Below are 18,820 nucleotides of genomic sequence, written 5' to 3'. Positions count from 1 at the left end.
TAAGCTTCCATCCTTTATCTCTCCACCACCTAAAGAGAACCAAAAACCATCAAAAAACCTTAAGGAATTCACTTGGCCACACCCCCTTGTGTTTCTCCAAGAAAAACCAATAATGTGTGTGTGGATCATGATGAAATATGATTAACATGATGATGTTGTATATTGTATGTGGGTACCTAAAAGGGTATCATGACATACTCTGATTGTGTGAGAATACTTGTGATGATATTATGATCCACCAAAGTTATAATATTAAGTACAAAAATGCATTAAAGAAGTGAAATATCCTAACTTCACTAGTAATTTAAATCATAAATTAAGATATCATATGGTGTGAAAAATCATATAATTTTTTATGTTTCCATTGACTAATAAACAGAATTTTTTTTGAAAAATTGATCTATTAGTTTTTAAAAATATTTTACAAGGAAAATTAAAAATAGTGTGAGAAAAGAAAAAAAAAATCTCTATTATGATTTTTTTCAACAGAAATAATCATACTCTTGTCAAATTTTTAACCAACATTTACAAAATATTTTTATGTAAGAAAAAATTGTAAGAAAAACATAAAATTAATAGAGAAATTACATAAGCAATATACAAGAAAATCTTCTCAGGTAAAAGAAATTATAGTATGAAGTGACAATTAAATGTAATAAGTAATAAATGTATAACAAATCTTATGAAATAAACCATTAGAGATAATGTTATAAAAAAAACTTAAAGGAAGTATTAATAAAAATTATCTTGATTATGCTCTTCAATGATTAAATTTTGTGAATTAAAAAATCTCTATACTCTTTCAGTTATTTAAAACCATTCAAAATCGAAAATGAAATAAATTTGAAGAGTGTTTTAGATTATTTGGATGAATGGTGTGTATAGTAGAAGTATATATATGGTAGAATATTCTGAAAACAATGAATGGTGTTGAGCAGTTGTCATCATTCACAGAATCCAAATTATAGTAGCACAGTGGTTTGACTCTTGAACATGATTCTTCTACTCAAATAGTGCATTAGTTTACCTTATAATTACTATTATATTGTTAGAGTGCATGCTAAAGTCTATTTCTTCTGCCCTTTTGTCCAAAGAAAGGGAGACAAACAGTCATAGTTTCAGAGTCTCTTTCCCTCCCTCTCCAATAATTTTTGTCCACTAATTAAAGGTCAAATTAATATAATTAAAATATTTAGAAGGCTAACTTCACTACTTAATTTCTTGTCAAGTTCCACCTACCAACTTCAATAATAGAAACACTTAAACATTAACTTCTTCAACCTTATAGTTTCCTAAATAAATTGCTAAACGTTATTACTACCATTTTAGTGTAGTTTAAGCTTTTTTTTTTAAATAATTGTTATTTATTTATTTCAATGCAATAATTATAAATTAATTATAATATTACTCTTACTCATTACTCAACATTGGTGTATCAGTGTATTGCAAGTAGAAGTGTAAAAACGAGTTCAAATCTACGGACTAATTAAAATCCACTATAGATTCAAGGAAGGCTCTTCATGCACCTCTATCATTTCTTCCTTCACCTCCATACTGTTAGGAAAAGTCCATTTTACCCTTAATAAAATAAGAAATGACTTGTAAATCCCTGCACTTCTTAAGCTTCTTTGTTGAATGACACCCACCGTCAACCCCTTTCTTCTACCTTGCAACCTATCGTGCACTTCATTGTTCAGAGCTTTCGATTGAGCCTCTCGCAGCAGTGGTTGGGTATCGTTCCTTCATTGTTGAATTTGGATAGCAATTGGAAGCAGGTTTGCATCCCCTTTCTTATTACTTGTTCTTGAAATATTTAATGATTTTTTTAATTGTAAACCCTAAAATTTAGAATACATTGTTAACTTTCAAATTCTACAATTTCAAAGTATTTTTAAATTCAGAAAATAGATTTTAAATTATAAAATTAGAAAGTCAACTTTGTATTTCGAATGGTAGAATTTATAATACAAATTTGACTTCTGAATTCTACAATTTGATCAACTTTATAATTCAATTCAGAAGTCATCTTCTTAATTCATAATAAATAACTTTTAAATTGTAAAATTTGGAAGCCAACTTTGTATTTCAAATTTTACAATTTGAATTACCAAGTTGACTTCAAAATTCTATAATTCAATTAGAAGTTATCTTCTAAACTCATGAATGACTTTCGAGTTGTAAAATTTGGAAACCAAATTTGTATTTCAAAATCTACAATTCAGAAGTCATTTTTGAATTCAGAAAATAACTTTCGATTTATAAAATTTAGAATACAAATTCATAAGGGTATTATGGATGTGTAGGAAAAAATATGGAGGTGCAAGAAGAAATCCCTAGATTCAAGTTAGATTGGGAAAAAATAAGAAAATTATAGTGGGTTATAAAAATTGGATCCAATGTACCTATGGTCTTAGCCAAATTCTCTCTCCACCTCCATGCCTTCCCTATGCATCTCTATATTAATTGTCAAAATTCAATTTGAACTTCTTTTAAATTTTTAAATAATCTTAAATGAAGCATAAGCTCAAGTACACCCTCGCACCCCCCATACCTTTTTTTCAGTTGCAACACTTCCATTTTTCTCTAGTCCCAGTGTTTGGACAACAATTTCATCATTTGAGCGTGTTTGAGATGATTGAAACGAATATTAATTGTATTTAACGTTCCCAATGTGAACATTAATTTTTTTTAGTTTGGTACTTTATTTTTGCACATCGCTAATTTTTTTTTTCTGGATTTTGTAGCTTCCGCAAGAATGACTACAAATTTAGAAAAATAAAATGTTACTTTTGCTCAAATTAATAAAAAGTAAACATATTTATTTAAATTTATTTCTGTTTTATTTGATTCAATTTTTTCATTATTTGAAAAGAAATAATTTAATCATTCTTAACTTATATTTATATGACACAAATTAGCTTAAATAACTTAATACCCTTATTTAACATTTCTTAACATTTAAAAATAAACAACATCAACCAAATTGTTTAAAATAAAAAAAATCACACTAGTGCAAATCAAGAGTCATAAAAACTTTGCACTTTCTATGTTGATTGAAAAACTGACATAATAAGTTGACTTACTATGACTGTTGTCTATAAACTATCATAAAATGTACAAAATACCTGTCATAATATGTTTAGACAAAACTTTCCATGATTGGTATTTTTACAACCGTCATAAAAAATACGACTTACTATGATGATTCTCATCAAAACCGTCATAGTAAGTGGTTTTCTATGACATATTCCTACACCTGTCATAGTAAATAAGACTTTCTATATCATTTATTGCAATAATCATCATAGTAATTTTAAAAAAAAAACGATTACTTTATTAATTTTGCAGCATTCATTAATAACAATCATTTACATATAAATTTCAAACAAACTCATTCATTGATCAAATTTCTCCAATTTATTAATAATAATCACTTGCATATCAATATTGCGAATAATTAATTTGGATTTGTGCCAATAAGATTTTTATTGACTTGAAAGAAAAAAAAAAGGAAGCACATTATTGAGTGCAAATTGTTTAAAATCAAAGACGTGACATTTTATTAACTTCGTTTTCTTATAGGAAACTTTATTTGAGAAATCTTGAGTTTTTAGTTTATTTTTATTTATGTATTTTTATTAAAAAAAATTAATGTAAATAGACGTTTTGTTAATTTTAATTTATGTTTTAATTGAATGATATTGTTAGAACTAAAAATGTATAGAGGTGCTTGAAAAAAAAAAGTATGAAGGTGCAGAAAGAATTTGTTTTGGTATATCATGATCTTATACATCTATGCAACGAAAAAAATCAACTAAACATAAAGATAATCTTAAAATTTTAATTCTGTTAACTCGTTATCTACTATGTGTAAACTTCAAAAGTTTGAAATTAATGGACAAAAGTAATATTAAATTGTGGAAAGCTTGAAGTTGAATTCAAGAGTAAGTTATTGTGACATTTTTAATTAATCCATTATATATTATATCAAATGTTTAATTAGTAATTATGAACCGTTAATTTTCATGTATTATCTTTTATTAAATGTATAATTTATTTTAAAAATAACTATTTCAAAAGATTTAAACGAATTGATCATTTAACTCATCAATTCGTAGCAGATTGAATATATATTTTTAGGATTACATGTTAAGTGAGTGTACCCAATTCCTTTATAAGGTGGGATAAGCCCAAAAGGTTGGGTTGACATGATTTTATAACTATAATTATAAGCTACAAACTAAATACACAGAGAGCAACCATTAATATCTTATATGTTCGTTAAAATATATGTTTATAGAAAAATACAATTATTGGCCATTTAATCGTGGAACAATTGCAAAGAATAAGGTTGGATAATCTTTTAGGTCTTGAAAGTGTATGTTGGTTTCTAACCAGAACCTAAAATTATTGAAATAAAAAAAAAAAAAGAAGATTTGTCTTCCATGTTAGTTCTTCATATTGATTATTAGTTTGGTGATATGCATGTTAAGTGACACATGAACTGCAACATGCATGCCAAATTGTGGATAAGGTGGTAGCTGACATGTCAATTAACATATTAATGCTGTTATGAAGGACTAACGTGAAACATAACTCTTTAGAGTATTCAATTTTAATTTGTATGCTCTTGGAAACTGAATAGAAGATGACATACACTTTTAAAAGACCTGCTCTTACTTTTTCCTTCTACATCAACACGTGGATTGAACTCGTATATATAAGTGAAGCTTGGAAGAAAGTCTAATAATTTGGAAATAATTTTAAAAAATAAAATAAAATAAAATAAAGGTATAAAAGTAGCAAATAATTTTGACATGAATAAGAGCATTTGTTATGTGTGTTTATCCCTCTCTCATTAGAAGTTTCTATTGAGACTTCTTCCTACACCTTCATTCCTTATTAGTATAAAAAGGTCTATTTACGATAATACATTCACAACACTTTTACTTTTAAAATATTGTCCATCAAAACATGGTGACATTTCCAAAATTAAAGCGAGTCTAAAATGACGGTTATGAGTTAAAACGTCGTTTTAGACCAAAACGCTTGGTCTACAAAGGCAGTTATGAGTGATAGTTGTTGTCTTAGAGCAAGCACTTTGGTCTAAAATGACGCTTTAACTCATAATCGTCGTTTTTTACCAAGTGTTTTATTCTAAAACGGCGGGATTTATCTCAGAGTCGCCATTTTACACTCATTTTATTATCCTAATTCGTAGCACACCACTTACACTTTCGTATTGTTTTGTCTTCTCGCACTTTTTCTTCCTTTGTTTTGTGCTCTCTCTGCTTCTTCTTCATCTTCGAGCTCTTTGTCATTGTGTAAGTTTATTTCATTCACTTACCAATGCTTATTTGTTTTTTTTTTGTTTCTCTTATTCGATTTTGTCCTCCATTGTTGGTGAAGGTTTTCATTGTCTACTGTTTCATTGCCTTCCACCACCGTTGTCTTCATTGGTTGTTTTATGTGCCTCCATTGGTTCTTTGTCGCTGCTAGCTGCCACCAACGTTGCTATTTGTTATCGCTACTCTTCACCACTAATGTTGCTGAGATTAAGGAGAGTATAAAGCGACGACTTTTACCATAGCCTCCCACTCCAAATCTCTCTTCCAATCACTCTTGAACCAATAACCCTCTACATCCAGCATGGAGCTTCAAAGATGTTAGTAAGTTTTGATTCTTTGATTGTAACTTTTTGGTGTAATTGTTTTAAACGCATTACATATTTCTCTTTGTTTAGTTAGTTTTGTATCATGTAACCTGTGGTTAGTTTCTTAAATAGGTCCAAATTATATAATCCAGTAGTGTTTAATTAGTTTTCAGATTATATAATTCGATGAGTTTGTTTTTCAAATACGTTTCGGATTACATATTCTTATATTGTTACATAGGTTCCAGATTACGTAATCTGGAAGTTTTGTTGTTTATTGAGGTTCCAAATTAGGTAATCTGGAAGTATTATTGTTTGGTGTTCTAGATTAGGTAATCCGAAAGTGGCTTTTTTGGGAGTTTCGGATTATATAATTTGAATGTGTGTTTATTTTTTGTTTCTTTATTTATTAATATTGAAGACTTTTTTTTTAAAATTATGTGCCATGGTTCAAATATGACTATATTATCCCTTATCTTATTTGTAAATAATTAAAATTCACATGGTTTTGTGGAAAGATATGAATAATTCAAGAGGTGTCGGATCTCAGGGTCATGATCGAACAAGACCGACGATATCCGTTTGTAGAAGAGATCGAGGTGTTGTCGAGGAAAGGATTGGTGTTGATAATGATAATCAACAAGGATTATATGATCATAAGAAAGTGGACCAGGAAGATGAGTTTCCTGGAGAACCTTCTGAATGTCTCTGCTAGTAAATTTTGCTAACCATGTTGTTGTTAAGCTCTGGGAAGGTGAGGTAAGAAAGGAAAAACCTTCAATTAAATTGTCTTTGTTAGTTATTATTTAAATTGATTTAATTATATTAAATATATACATATTTTGTATTAGGATCGAGGAGAACTTAAATTGGTATCCCACAATAAAAAATTACGTAAATTTGGGATGCCTCATGCTGATATTGAGCTTCTTGTACAAAATTATGGATTGTTTAGTTTGTGCAATATAAGTTATGAGGTGGGGGAGAAAGGGTTGATTTCAGCCTTTGTCGAAAGATGGCATGGGGAGACGAGCTCCTTCGACCTTCCCATAGGTGAGATAACCATCATACTTGATGATGTGTCATCTCTTTTACACCTCCCCATTTTGGATCAATTCCCTACATATGTGCCCTTATAGTACAACGGAGTTGCAACAATTTTAACTAAGTTACTAGGGGTGGAGGAGGGTCGTGGGAAGGCTGGGATGAGCAGTGTTGAGGCGCCCATGTACATATGTGTTCTTCACATATTCAACAAGTAATGGCTACGGTGAACAAATAGTTTCAAAAATTTTAACAAACCCGTCAAATTTAGCAATCTTTGTACAGTCAAGGACAATCCTCCATGAATCCATCACAATTGCCAAGCCTTGTCATAATCTACCAACATTTTACACTTTTCTTTAACATTCTTATTGATGTGAAACTAACAAAGAAGGTTTTTTGCTTTAGGAAACACAATATTGATGACATTCATCAAAGCAAGATCTCTATCACAAACAATGACTTCAGGACCTACATGCGATGTCAAAAGTGATCCTCTATATTTTTGTAGTGCCCATATGAAGTTCTTTTCTTTCTCGTTGGATAAGAACACAAAACCATCAGAGAAGGACAAACCTGTACAAGTCACACCAACAATCTCAAACAAAGGAAGTCTATATTTGTTTGTTTTGTAAGTCGTATCCATCAAGAATACAATGTTAAATGCATTCAAAAGTTTCACCACATCAGGATGAGTCCAAAAAATATCGCTAACAATATTGGAAGACTCATGACATGTACTCCAGTGTACACAGTTGTCACAATCTAACAACATCATTAACTGTTGAAATTCAGTTCTTAGTCCTCTAACTAATATCTTGTACAAGTATCTTGCATTGTGCACTTGCTTTATTGTTGTCATATTATCCTTATTATTCTCCTTCAAAGTACGTAGTATGTTACATGGCTTAACCATGCTTTTAGTCATATCTACAAGCATGGAATGTTCATTCGCTTTTAATCTGCCTACATATGGATAACCAACTAATGTATCATACAAATTATGATTATGAACACAACATATTACCTTAAGTACCTAACATTGACCATTTCCAGTAGGTTTACCTTGCAATTTAAAGGGACATTGACATTTTCAAGTACCAGTTACAGTAACCTCCAAACCATCCTTGTACTTTCTATAACTAGCCCTTCTTTCACAGCCTAACAAGACATATGTCTTTCTCCCTTGCTTTCCATTTGCTATGTCAAACCTAATAATGACAATAACAAAACCAAGTCCATAAACAACCCCACAAACCCATTCAAGTAAGTCTTCTCGCGAAGAAAACACCTACACAAAGTTATTCTAACAATATTACAAAATCAAATCTTCAAATTATAATGCAAGAAACATGAATGGATGATATTTTATTCATCTCATATGTTGTAAATGGGTACCATAGTCCCCTCAACCAATTATGTTGATGCACAAAATTCATTAGTTCTTCCATACTACATATCATTTTTACATCATCGGATCTTTTTGTAATTAATCCAACTTCCATGTCCATACAACCTTCGTTAATAAAACATAGATTTCCATTTTATTCCAATTTTCATAAATTCACACAAGTACGCAAAATAAAAACAACATCCAATTTCTTCCGGATTATGTAATCCATAACTCATTTAATAACTATAGAAATACCTTCCGGATTGGGTAATCTGTAAAGCATTTGCCAACTTAAAAATGACTTTTGAATTGCATAATCCATAAGTCAAATTTTAGCAGAACAAATGAATTTCAGATTAAGTAATCTGTAAGACATATTTTAAGTTATAAAATGACTTATGAATTACGTAATCCATAATTCATTTAGCACCAGATTACACAATCCATAAGTGTGAGTTTGGTTCATTCCAAATCCGGTAACGTATGGATTAACTAATCCAGAACATTTTAGTTTTGTGCTTGTCTTTCGGATTACATAATACAGAACTTAGTTTCGAATAAAAAAAAACGTTCTAAATTACCTAATGCGAAACATAATGTTCTATTATGGATTGAGTAAGTTATTTTGGATCCAGAACTAAGTTTCATATTATGTAATCCAGAACATGAGTCTTTCGCATTAACCGTTACAAATTGTAATTAACCAATCTAGAAATAAGCATTTAAGACACTAAATTGAAGAACTTATTTAAGAGTGACGAGCCAACCACCGTAAATAATACCTACCGACACCACCATTATCGTTACTATCGCCACCACTACAATAATAACAAGCACCATGAGGTCCTTCTTTGTCACTCCACAACAAAGTAACAAAGCTTTTATTTTTATCATTTTATTGAAAGATAATTTTAGAATTTTAAAAATTTATGGAGGTGGCTGATAGAGGTGATGGAAGAAGCAGTCTTTTATCGATAGTAGGCTTATGAAGCTTTCCTCGAACGTGTTCAAATTCTCCCTCTTCATTTTTTTCTTCTTTTTGTGTTTTTCCTCCAGCTTTTGGTTTGTGATTATTGTGTCTTCAATTCAATTAAGCTTTTCTTTTTTTAATTCTCATAATTTTGGCTTGTTTGATCCTACACATAAAACACATTTTCTTAATTTTCCGTATCTTGAGTGGTGTCACCTTTTTCTAGTGCAACTAACCATTCCTCCTTAAAATTCTTCATTTTTATGTCATTTTCTTGTACCCTTTCGGCCAAAATCGGATCTTTCTCATTCCCATTTGAAGTTTTGCTTTGATTAGAAATAAAACTCTTATATTGGCTCTTTGAATTGTTAAAAGAGGTCAGGGTGGAAAATTTATTTTTATTTGATTATTCTCACTTGTATTGGGTTAGTGAGACAAACGTAAAGATTAAACCAATACATTTGAAGTTAGGGAGTTTCTTTCTATACTCCTACATTTATATTTTTTGAAATACCAAAACTATCCTTTCACAGTTTTAAATAATTTTAGAATAGAAGTTCCATAAACAAACAAATGTTTCCAAAATATAAATTCTGTAAGCAGTGTTTCTAGAACAATTCTGAAAAGAACCCAGAAATCATTTTTAAATGGAGTAAATCATTCTTCTTAAAATATATGGATGCATGGGATGCATGAAGACATTTGTTAAGATGGAGGAATTAACTAAAAAAATCCAGGAAGAAACAGCCTTGAAGTTATAACGGTAATATGATAAAACAATTGATAAGACACAAAACCGTCTTACCTCAATGAGCATTGCTCCCGAGCAACTCTTTCCATACTAGTTTCATAGTTTCTTTAGCTTGCCGATTTATTATTAGAAAACAAAAATAAAATAATTTAAAGATTTACCGAAGCTTTTCCATATTTTCACGTTTTGCCCTAAACAACTTCTGAACGATTACTATAATTTTTTATATGTTTAAACGAACTTTACAAAAAGTGGAAAGTGATTTTAGGATGAGAGAACTACAAACATACTTTAAGAATATTTTGTTACACAATCTTAATCTTTTTCGTAAGCCAAATTGGCTTTATTGAAACATGTTACTATGAATATTTGAAGTTACCCAAAATCTTCAAATGTTTTTCAAAAACAAAAATTGGCAGCTTTATTGAATTTTGTTGTAACTATCGCACGCACAAAATTATCCGGATTTAAAATGCAAAGAAGTCAAATCAAAGACAGTTTCAGATATTAGACTCGTATTTTATCTGAAAAATCTTAAGACAGCAAGGGAACAGAAAAATGTTAAAACAGTTTCTGTCACATCCATTACGGTTGGCAAAACTAGTCTGATTAGAGTTCATAAACTCGGATTTAAAAAAGATCATACAAAAATATATAACTTCTGCTTAAATGAAAACAACAAACTATGGGCAACTGAGGCTAGTTCTTTGGCCCAATATCCTTCAGGGCATTGATCTGCTCCTCACCCATTGCAGACATAACTGAAACTACAAGGTCCTTACCCTCAGCAAATCCATCCTTTATCTGCAGTGGTCAATAAATGAAACATTAAACACAATTGTTGGAGTAAGAGCAATCACATAGTTGAATAGAATATTGGAATAACAAGGGAATTTAGTGTAGATACTATCTGAATAAACTTCTTCACAAAAACATGTAGAAAAAGGAAATAAAAAAAAGCAAAATGAATCAACCTTGCATAGCCTAAAAGACACTTGTGCACATACATTTTTGGAAAGCCTAGATAAGAAAGCTTCTATAGAAGTTGTGCACAAGTTGATTTCAATTTATGAGAAGTTTAATTCACTTTCCCTTCTTATTTTCTTTTACAAGTACTGATGGATACATTCATATAATCAGGGTAAATGTATTCAAGGTAGAACATTCCAGACTGCAAATGCAACAAACAAAACAGTAGGTTTGTACAGACCTGACTAAGCAGATTGTCATCGGTAGGAAGCCTCAGGTCATCCTTGGTGTTTCCATTTTCAGTAAGCAAGCTAACCTAAACACCATTCAAATACAAATTCAGATAACAGTGGCAAGATTAGAGCATTTTAGTTGGAGAGAGAGATGAATATTTTATTTTCATTGTCAATGTTTACATGTGATTACACATCCATGGGCCTTTATTTCCAAAGATTGTACAAGATTCAGGGAAAACAACATTTTGGTTAGTTTATCATTTCTAAAATACATCTTCAAATAATTTATTAATTTTATTGAATACACTGACAGTGACTATCATCCGATCATATAGCTAAATATTTGAAAATTACTGACTTTAATAGTAAGTATTACTTTAAAAATCATGTCAAGGAAGATTTCTAACTGGTTGACAGTGTAAAAGTCTTTAGAGTAATAGTGTATCAAAATTAGAATCATTTTTAAATACAAGAAACACAGGCAACTTCACCTACCTATCTGACAATATAACAGTCTTTTCCTGTTATTGTAGCAAAGTTAAAATTGTCTTTAAACACTATAACTAACTTTCACCAAATGGAATAAGACTCTGTGTTATAATAAATTAAAACAAGGCGACGTTTTTACAATTATCTGAAAAAACAGGAAATGAAAAACTTCGCAAACCCAAACTTCTTAGTGAGTGGTGAATCAAAGGAAGTTTCAACAGAAATAAATACTCACAAATCCATCCTCAGAAATATCAATCAACTGGTAATCAGTACGATTCACATGGGGAACCTGGAATAATAAAACAAACAAACAAAATTTCAGAAGAGAAAAAGTTCCAATAAAGTGCTCTCAAGGAAAGATATGACATAACTAGAAAAAATATGAACAGGAACACACATCACAGTTGTGGGACGAGGGCACAATATCTTCAAGCTTCTTGGCAGTGAAAATATCAATCCCAACAAAGTGACACTTAGCATGACCGTGCTTACCCGTCTTGGAAGTGGAAACTTCAACAACCTGTCACAGAGAAACCCATCCACACGCATCAATCACAATCAATAAAACCCTAAAATAAATAAACAAATAAGAATACCATTATTTCGAAATTAATGTCCAAAAGACACCAGATAACACAACCAGTTCCCTAAATCAGAGCCCGCGACCACAAAAGAGCACAGAAACCAAATAATTTCTTATAAAAACCTAATTTTGCTCCCAAAAATCCTCACCAAATGAGCCCTAAGAGTTCAAAAACCCTAATCCAATCGTCAAAATCAACGACACAAACAACGCCGCAGATATGAACAATAGATCTCGAAAGCCAAATCGAGAAACCAAAACCACAATCATAAAAAAACAGTAATTATATAAACAAAATTAACGGAGAGAACGAACGAAAGAACGACACAAACCCCTAAAATTGAGATGAAAAGGTAGTACTACCTTGCAGGGACGACCCTTGATGACGATGTAGCCGTTTTTGCGAATGGTGCCGGCTTGCTGGGGATAGGTCTTGGAAGCTCCGGCATCGGCCTTGGATTCGAAGTGGTGTTCTTCGTCCGACATGGCTTGACTCGTTCACTGACTCAGCGATTCAAGTGGACGGACTCAGAGGGTGTGAGGGTGAATGGGGGCGGTGAAGACCAAGTCCAGAGGAAGGATAGATTTATATGATTCCTTTTCTGTTATTTTCCGTTTTCAATAAATTTCGGAACTGTTTCTTTTCTATATGCTCATTTTAATAATATAAAAACTACTCCAAGTGTATTGATATTTTTAATTTATTATATTAAAAAATTTATTATTTTATGAATAATTAATTAAAAAATAACATAATTGAATATGTATATATATATATATATATAATTTTATAAAATAATATTAATAAATTATATAATTGTTATTTTTAAAAAAATAGTTATTTTAAAATAAAAAAAGTTATTTCAATTATTTATTTTATTAAATTAATTAATTATTTTTTATTTATTAAAGGATAAAATTATTTAATTTAAAGATAACACCAATATTCTCTTTGTATAATATTATAAATATAGTATAAAATCGTAATAATAATGGCTTAAATCTACATGTTTAATTTCGTTGATGTACAATTTTAATTTTAATGGTAGTTTTTATATTTTAAAATTAAACAAGATTGACCTTGTAACAATATTTATGTAATTTTGTAAATATATAATTTTAATTATTATAAATTTTGTTTTAATTATTTTTAAATTAAGTTTTTATTTATGATTAGTGATATCTTTGGAAAAAATATAACTTTTTAAATATATGATAAATTGAACCGGATTCATTTAATATATAGTCTTGAACACAATTGAAGGTAAATTCGCCATAATCCACTATCAATAATTTTTGTTATGATTATTTTCATAATTTTTTTACTATAATTATTTATTACTTTTAACTATATATGTGGATGATTTACTTTTTTATATTAAAATATTTTTAGGTTTGGATGTTTAATTTATTTGTTTACTCAAAGTTAACATTTTGGTTTTAGTTAATATCTTTATAATATCATTTTTTTTAATTATGTTTAATGTTTAGTAAAATATATGAACACTTTTGGTCTTCCATTATAAATAATGTGTCGGGTCAGTCAAAATGGATTGTACTACCATAATTATATGAAATAACTTGGGAACACAAAATATGTTTAAATGACACAACCCACCACTTGGTGGTGAGTCTAGTGGGATTACAAAATGTTATTAAAAAGTATGGGACAATTTAAAGATTTAAGCCCATAAGTTTGCATATTCTCCTAATCCACAATCATGTGGGCTAAAATAAGCGTAACTAACATTAATTGTTTTTAATATTTATTGTTGTTAATATTGTTTGTGTTCTAAATATTTTTATTTACTATTTCATCAATTCCATATGTTTACAAGTTTGAATTTAGATTTTATTTCATGAACCACTTTAATGTTTTTTTTTCTTAGTATGTTTCCTTATTTCCTTGTAATAAATAGTAAATCATTAGTCTTTACTCTTTTTTTTTAATTGTTAATTTATAAGATATTAAAACTTAGGATTAAAAAAATACTAAAGATTATAGATTATTTTTTTAAATTAGGTGGGTTAGTATGTAAGCTCACTAGTTATGTGGGATGAATAGACCTTTTAACCACAAGTTTTATACGAGGAAACTCATCCTAACCTATTTTTAACGGCTAAATGTGAAATAAGTCAAAAGGAGGCAGGTCGATCCATATTGTCATTCCTAAATTATTATGTGTGTGCATGTTTGAAATATTTAAATTTATTTAAGTTATATTTTTATGTGTCAAATATTTATTAATAATTTATTTTATTAATCTTTATTATTTGTAGGTCGACCCACATAGTCTTGAGAGTTTTCTACTTGTAACCACATTCTACATATTTCATAACAAGCTTAGAGTTTTTTTAAAACATCCATAATACAAGTTATGGCTTATAGAAATACAAACATTTACAATATAAGGTTCAATAAAAAAAAACATCATAAAGTCCTCCAAACCCTTCGACACTTGTATGATCATCTGCTTGTGTACGTAGTACAGTCATCCCAGTTCATAACACAACAAGAAAAGCAAAGGTAACCTAATGAAAAGAAATTCCATAACATATTTAATTCATGCAAAAAGAATGAATCAAACTAATCATTTATAAACATTTCTTTAAATGTGGTCATATAAAATTTCAATACCAATTTCATCATTCATATAGACCACACATGGATCTATTTTCAATCACAATCATTGGATTTCATTTCAATCCCACTGACCACACATGAATCATTCTCTTCCGAAAGACCCATTAAGTATGCCCCTACCAGAGACTAACACCTTATCCAAAGATTACCAGTGAATCCAAGAGAAAGGATCAGGGTAAGTTCAAACATCCAATACCGAGTGTCTACAGTGGGACCCAGTGTGTATGAACTCCCTCTCAACTTCTCACCACCTGATATCTTAGTCTATATGATTTAGATCATCATTGAAGTTAGAGGATCTCTGTTAAACACAGACTTTTCATACTTAATGCCATCAAACAACAACTCATACATTATGCTAAATGTATGACATCAATTTCATACCATTTTCATCATTCATATATAATACATATCATTCAATCACATAACATTAAAATTCATACCATTCAAGAACCTTTTCAACATAAAAACAATATTTTAACTTCCAAAATATCAAAATCTAATATTTATACATGTTCACACAACATAAATCAAACAATTTCATCCAATAACATCCCTGCAAGAGAAATTGAATATTGGGACCACGTCCCATCCACATCCAGATCCTCTAGCCTAGGGTACTGTAAAAAAAATTAAAGTTAGCTTTTCTTACCCTAAATTCCACTGATGGAATTCTACCTCAAATAGGGGAACCACTCCAAAATTTAGGAACCTAGAGCAAGTTATTCAAATATTACCAAATTTTAGTATGAGTTTAATCAAGTTGAGAGAAACATTTTTCTCAACTGACCCCACTAAGATTGATGACTAATCATAGAGAAAAACAGAGAATAAGGGATCTTTAGAGTAAAAATGAACTTACTCTATTTAAATATCTGATCGGGTAGAAATGTTCCCTGACTCCTCAGCTACAACATGGTGTGATCAGATTTTGGAATAGATGAAGTATAAGAGAAAAATTGAAGAGAGAAGGGAGAGGGAGAGAGAAAGCATGAGGTTGGGGGTTTTGTTGCTGCTTTTCTTTTTTGATATGCGTGTTACACTACTCTTACTTTGGTTCTTATCATTGTAGTTAAAAATGCGAGTAAACTCGCAAAATCGTATGATGCAGCGAGTTCGGAGGCCAAAACGAGTTGATTCGGACGGTGGATCAGGCCGGAGCGGATCGTACCGAGTCGCCGCGAAACTCGCTGATCGTTGCACCAGAGGTCGTCTCTAAGATGCCTCGTACTGTAGCACGACAAGTTTTTTTTCCCTAAAATAAATCCTAAATTTTTTTAACCTAGTGCAGCCCAGTTGCGGCCCAATGCGGCCAGTGCGGCCCAAATCATATTTTTGTAGAGTGAAGAGTGAACTATCAAAAACCCTAAAGAGAGAACAAGCATTGCATCGCACCGCACTGCAGAAGTCCATCGTCGTCGCTCGTGAACGTCGTCGCGACCGGTTGCGAACGCCATCGTCATCACTCGCGACGCCACTGCCTCCTCTCGCGACGCTACCGTCGCCTTTCGCGAACGCCATCACCGTCGTCACGTTCTCCGCTTCTCTCTCATTCTCCATCACAATCATGGTGTTCATTTTTTTCTTCTCCAAGAGAGTGCCTTTTATTATGGCTTTATGAAACTAGTTAGTTGTTTTTTGTGGGAACAATTTATGTGAAGTTAGTTTTTTTTTTATGAACAATTTATGATTTATGAAATTGTTTCCAGTTATGTTATGTATTGAATATTATTTTTCATATGTTAGTAACTCTTACGAGTCGAGTTACGATTCTCGGGTTACGATGTTTTAGTTCCTTCTCGATCCTCGTACGAGTTAGGGGTTTGACTACATTGGTTCTTATCTTGAGAAGATTTCTCAAGTGGTGAATCTGCTAGAACCTATCATTTGGTTCTTGAATTGAAAGTGGTGTCTTCTTCTCATTCTCTTGTCTTAATGCATTTTTGTTTTCATTTCTTTACTTGTTATTTTTTTATATTGAAACTAATACAAAACAAAATGGGTTTCTCCATGGAATTGTGTGCTTCTGCCAATGCTTTTTCAAAATCCATGGAGTTTTTCTTCTCCAATACCTCTTGAATTGATCAATATCCTCTCAATCTATTAAGGTTTACATCAATGAGTTTTTGGATTTTTCTCTAATAATCTTCCATTTTTTTATGATACTTAAAATAGTAAAGTTTAAACATTATATTTTCACAGAACAATCTTTGAACATATTAAATTTTACAAAAAAATTCAACACCATACAAACTTACAGAAATATATTGAAGTATAAGTTTGATGGGTTGTCAAACTATTGAAAAAAAAAAATGAATTCTCATTAGTCAAATCATATAAATATGAAATAACCTTTAAGCATTTAAGTATAAGGTATCAAAATACATTGTTTTGATCAAAGAAGAATAAATCAAATTTTATATTTCAGTTTGTACATTTAGTGTAAGAATAAAACAACATAAGAAAAATTTGAAAGCCCCCTGAGCGCAAGCATCTAGATCATCTGTATGCTCTTGTATGCTCTTCCTCAACTTTTGTTTTTTCCCATTTTCTTGCTTCTCTTCTCTTCTCACCCTTTTTTTCGCTTCTCATAAGTTATTCTTCCTTATCTTTTTTCTTTCTTCTCCTCTCTAACATGTATTCTCTTTTCTCACCTTTTTTAAGAAACAACAATAACCAACCTCCTCCCTTTCTTCATCATTAGATGAAAAAAAATTAAAGCAAACGAGGTTGTTGGCAACAAAGGCTTAGATCTAAGACCATTTACTTCCTCTTAGCATGATCATGAGCTTCAAGTGCAGGTTGAAGAAGTGCACTAGTAGTATCTAAAGTAGCCTTCAGATGTAACTTCTTGCTAAAGAGAATAGAAGCATGTGTTTGATGGATTAGGATAAAATATGATTGGGTTAGGAAGGCAAGACAACAAAGAAGGTATCACAGTTTGAAAGGTGCATAAGTATAGCTTTGTGACTCCGCTCAGTGTTGATTGAGAGGGAGAAACATTAGATCCACAAAGGGAATACTTGGATTGTGTGGATAGAGGAAATACTTCTCTTTTGGTAACAAGCTAGTGGTGTACGCAATGGATGCATATAAATGTTACATCCAACGAAGGTCTTGTGTTGACCACTTTTCTAGATTTTTATCCAACAGAGTCTCCATCTTTGGGCATGTGGGTCTAATAGGGGATTTCTCGCAAGGCAATGAGGTACATCATTGTCTTCATCAACTTACATCTTCTCCTTTCATTTGTACATGGAGAAGGGCATGCATGTGTGTTAGCGATCAAATGCAAGGAAAAACTTCATTTGGTTTATAAAGTTAGGATGCACAAAACCATAAACAAAGATAGTGCCCGAAACATGTTTTTGATAGAGCTTTATGGTGTTGAACCGTCTCTGCCTTTCTTACAACAACACTTGGAGCATCATTTGAAGTTCAAACATATCAACATAATCTTTTCTATTAGAGAAAATTCCAACATCCCATAATTTTGATTAAGTGTTGATAACAACAAAGTATATAACATGGTAATGCTTTTCTATAAGACAAAATTTTTTGTTCAAGAACAAATCATGTAAGACATAAGTGTTTTGTCTGTCAGATGATACAACATTGTTCAGCCCCTTTATGTTTAATAAGCATTGTTATGCTTAGAGTGTATGCACAGTCTTAATCTAACATTGTAATTCACTGATATTTGTATGCTTATTCTATATTGCAGAGGATATGCAAAAGCTTATGCCACATTATCAATCTCTTGAAAAATGAGTTAAAATTGTTTCGCTTCAACAACTCCCTGATGCATGCTTTATCAACCATGGAAAAGTTTATTTGTTTGATACGACTTTAAGCTTTACACTAATTAAAGTAAAGGCACTCTATCTTGTTGAATTAATGGGGGACTAAGTTCAATAAAAGGGTGAATTGAACTTTATTAGATTTTCACAATAACTGATTTATAACAAATATGATGAAATTCTAACTGATTGTTTTTCAAAACAACAAATTAATTTTTAGAGAAACACATTAATTAAGAAAAAATGAATATGTTTTTATTAAAAACTATTGATTAAATTTCTTAA

General features: G+C 30.7%; 2 protein-coding genes across 2 annotated transcripts; both read right to left on the bottom strand.

Annotated features, from left to right (window-relative positions):
* Positions 1–7,079: 7,079 nt before the first annotated feature.
* LOC137822358 (protein FAR1-RELATED SEQUENCE 2-like) lies at positions 7,080–8,888 on the bottom strand. The gene is made up of 3 exons (XM_090295685.1): positions 8,877–8,888; positions 7,799–7,988; positions 7,080–7,663 (listed from the first exon to the last, which is right to left on the bottom strand). Exons 1-3 carry the CDS (start codon positions 8,886–8,888, stop codon positions 7,080–7,082), a joined length of 786 nt encoding a protein of 261 aa, XP_090151811.1.
* A 1,482-nt stretch (positions 8,889–10,370) lies between these two features.
* LOC137820465 (eukaryotic translation initiation factor 5A-4) lies at positions 10,371–12,765 on the bottom strand. Its single transcript, XM_068624575.2, has 5 exons — positions 12,455–12,765; positions 11,906–12,028; positions 11,741–11,797; positions 11,022–11,096; positions 10,371–10,615 (listed from the first exon to the last, which is right to left on the bottom strand). Exons 1-5 carry the CDS (start codon positions 12,575–12,577, stop codon positions 10,511–10,513), a joined length of 483 nt encoding a protein of 160 aa, XP_068480676.1. The 5' UTR covers positions 12,578–12,765; the 3' UTR covers positions 10,371–10,510.
* Between the last annotated feature and the right edge of the window lie 6,055 nt (positions 12,766–18,820).

The sequence above is a fragment of the Phaseolus vulgaris genome, chromosome 9, assembly GCF_051622355.1.
Source record: "Phaseolus vulgaris cultivar YP4 chromosome 9, ASM5162235v1, whole genome shotgun sequence".
NCBI lineage: Eukaryota > Viridiplantae > Streptophyta > Magnoliopsida > Fabales > Fabaceae > Phaseolus > Phaseolus vulgaris.
This window is presented reverse-complemented; position numbering and strand designations above follow the sequence as displayed.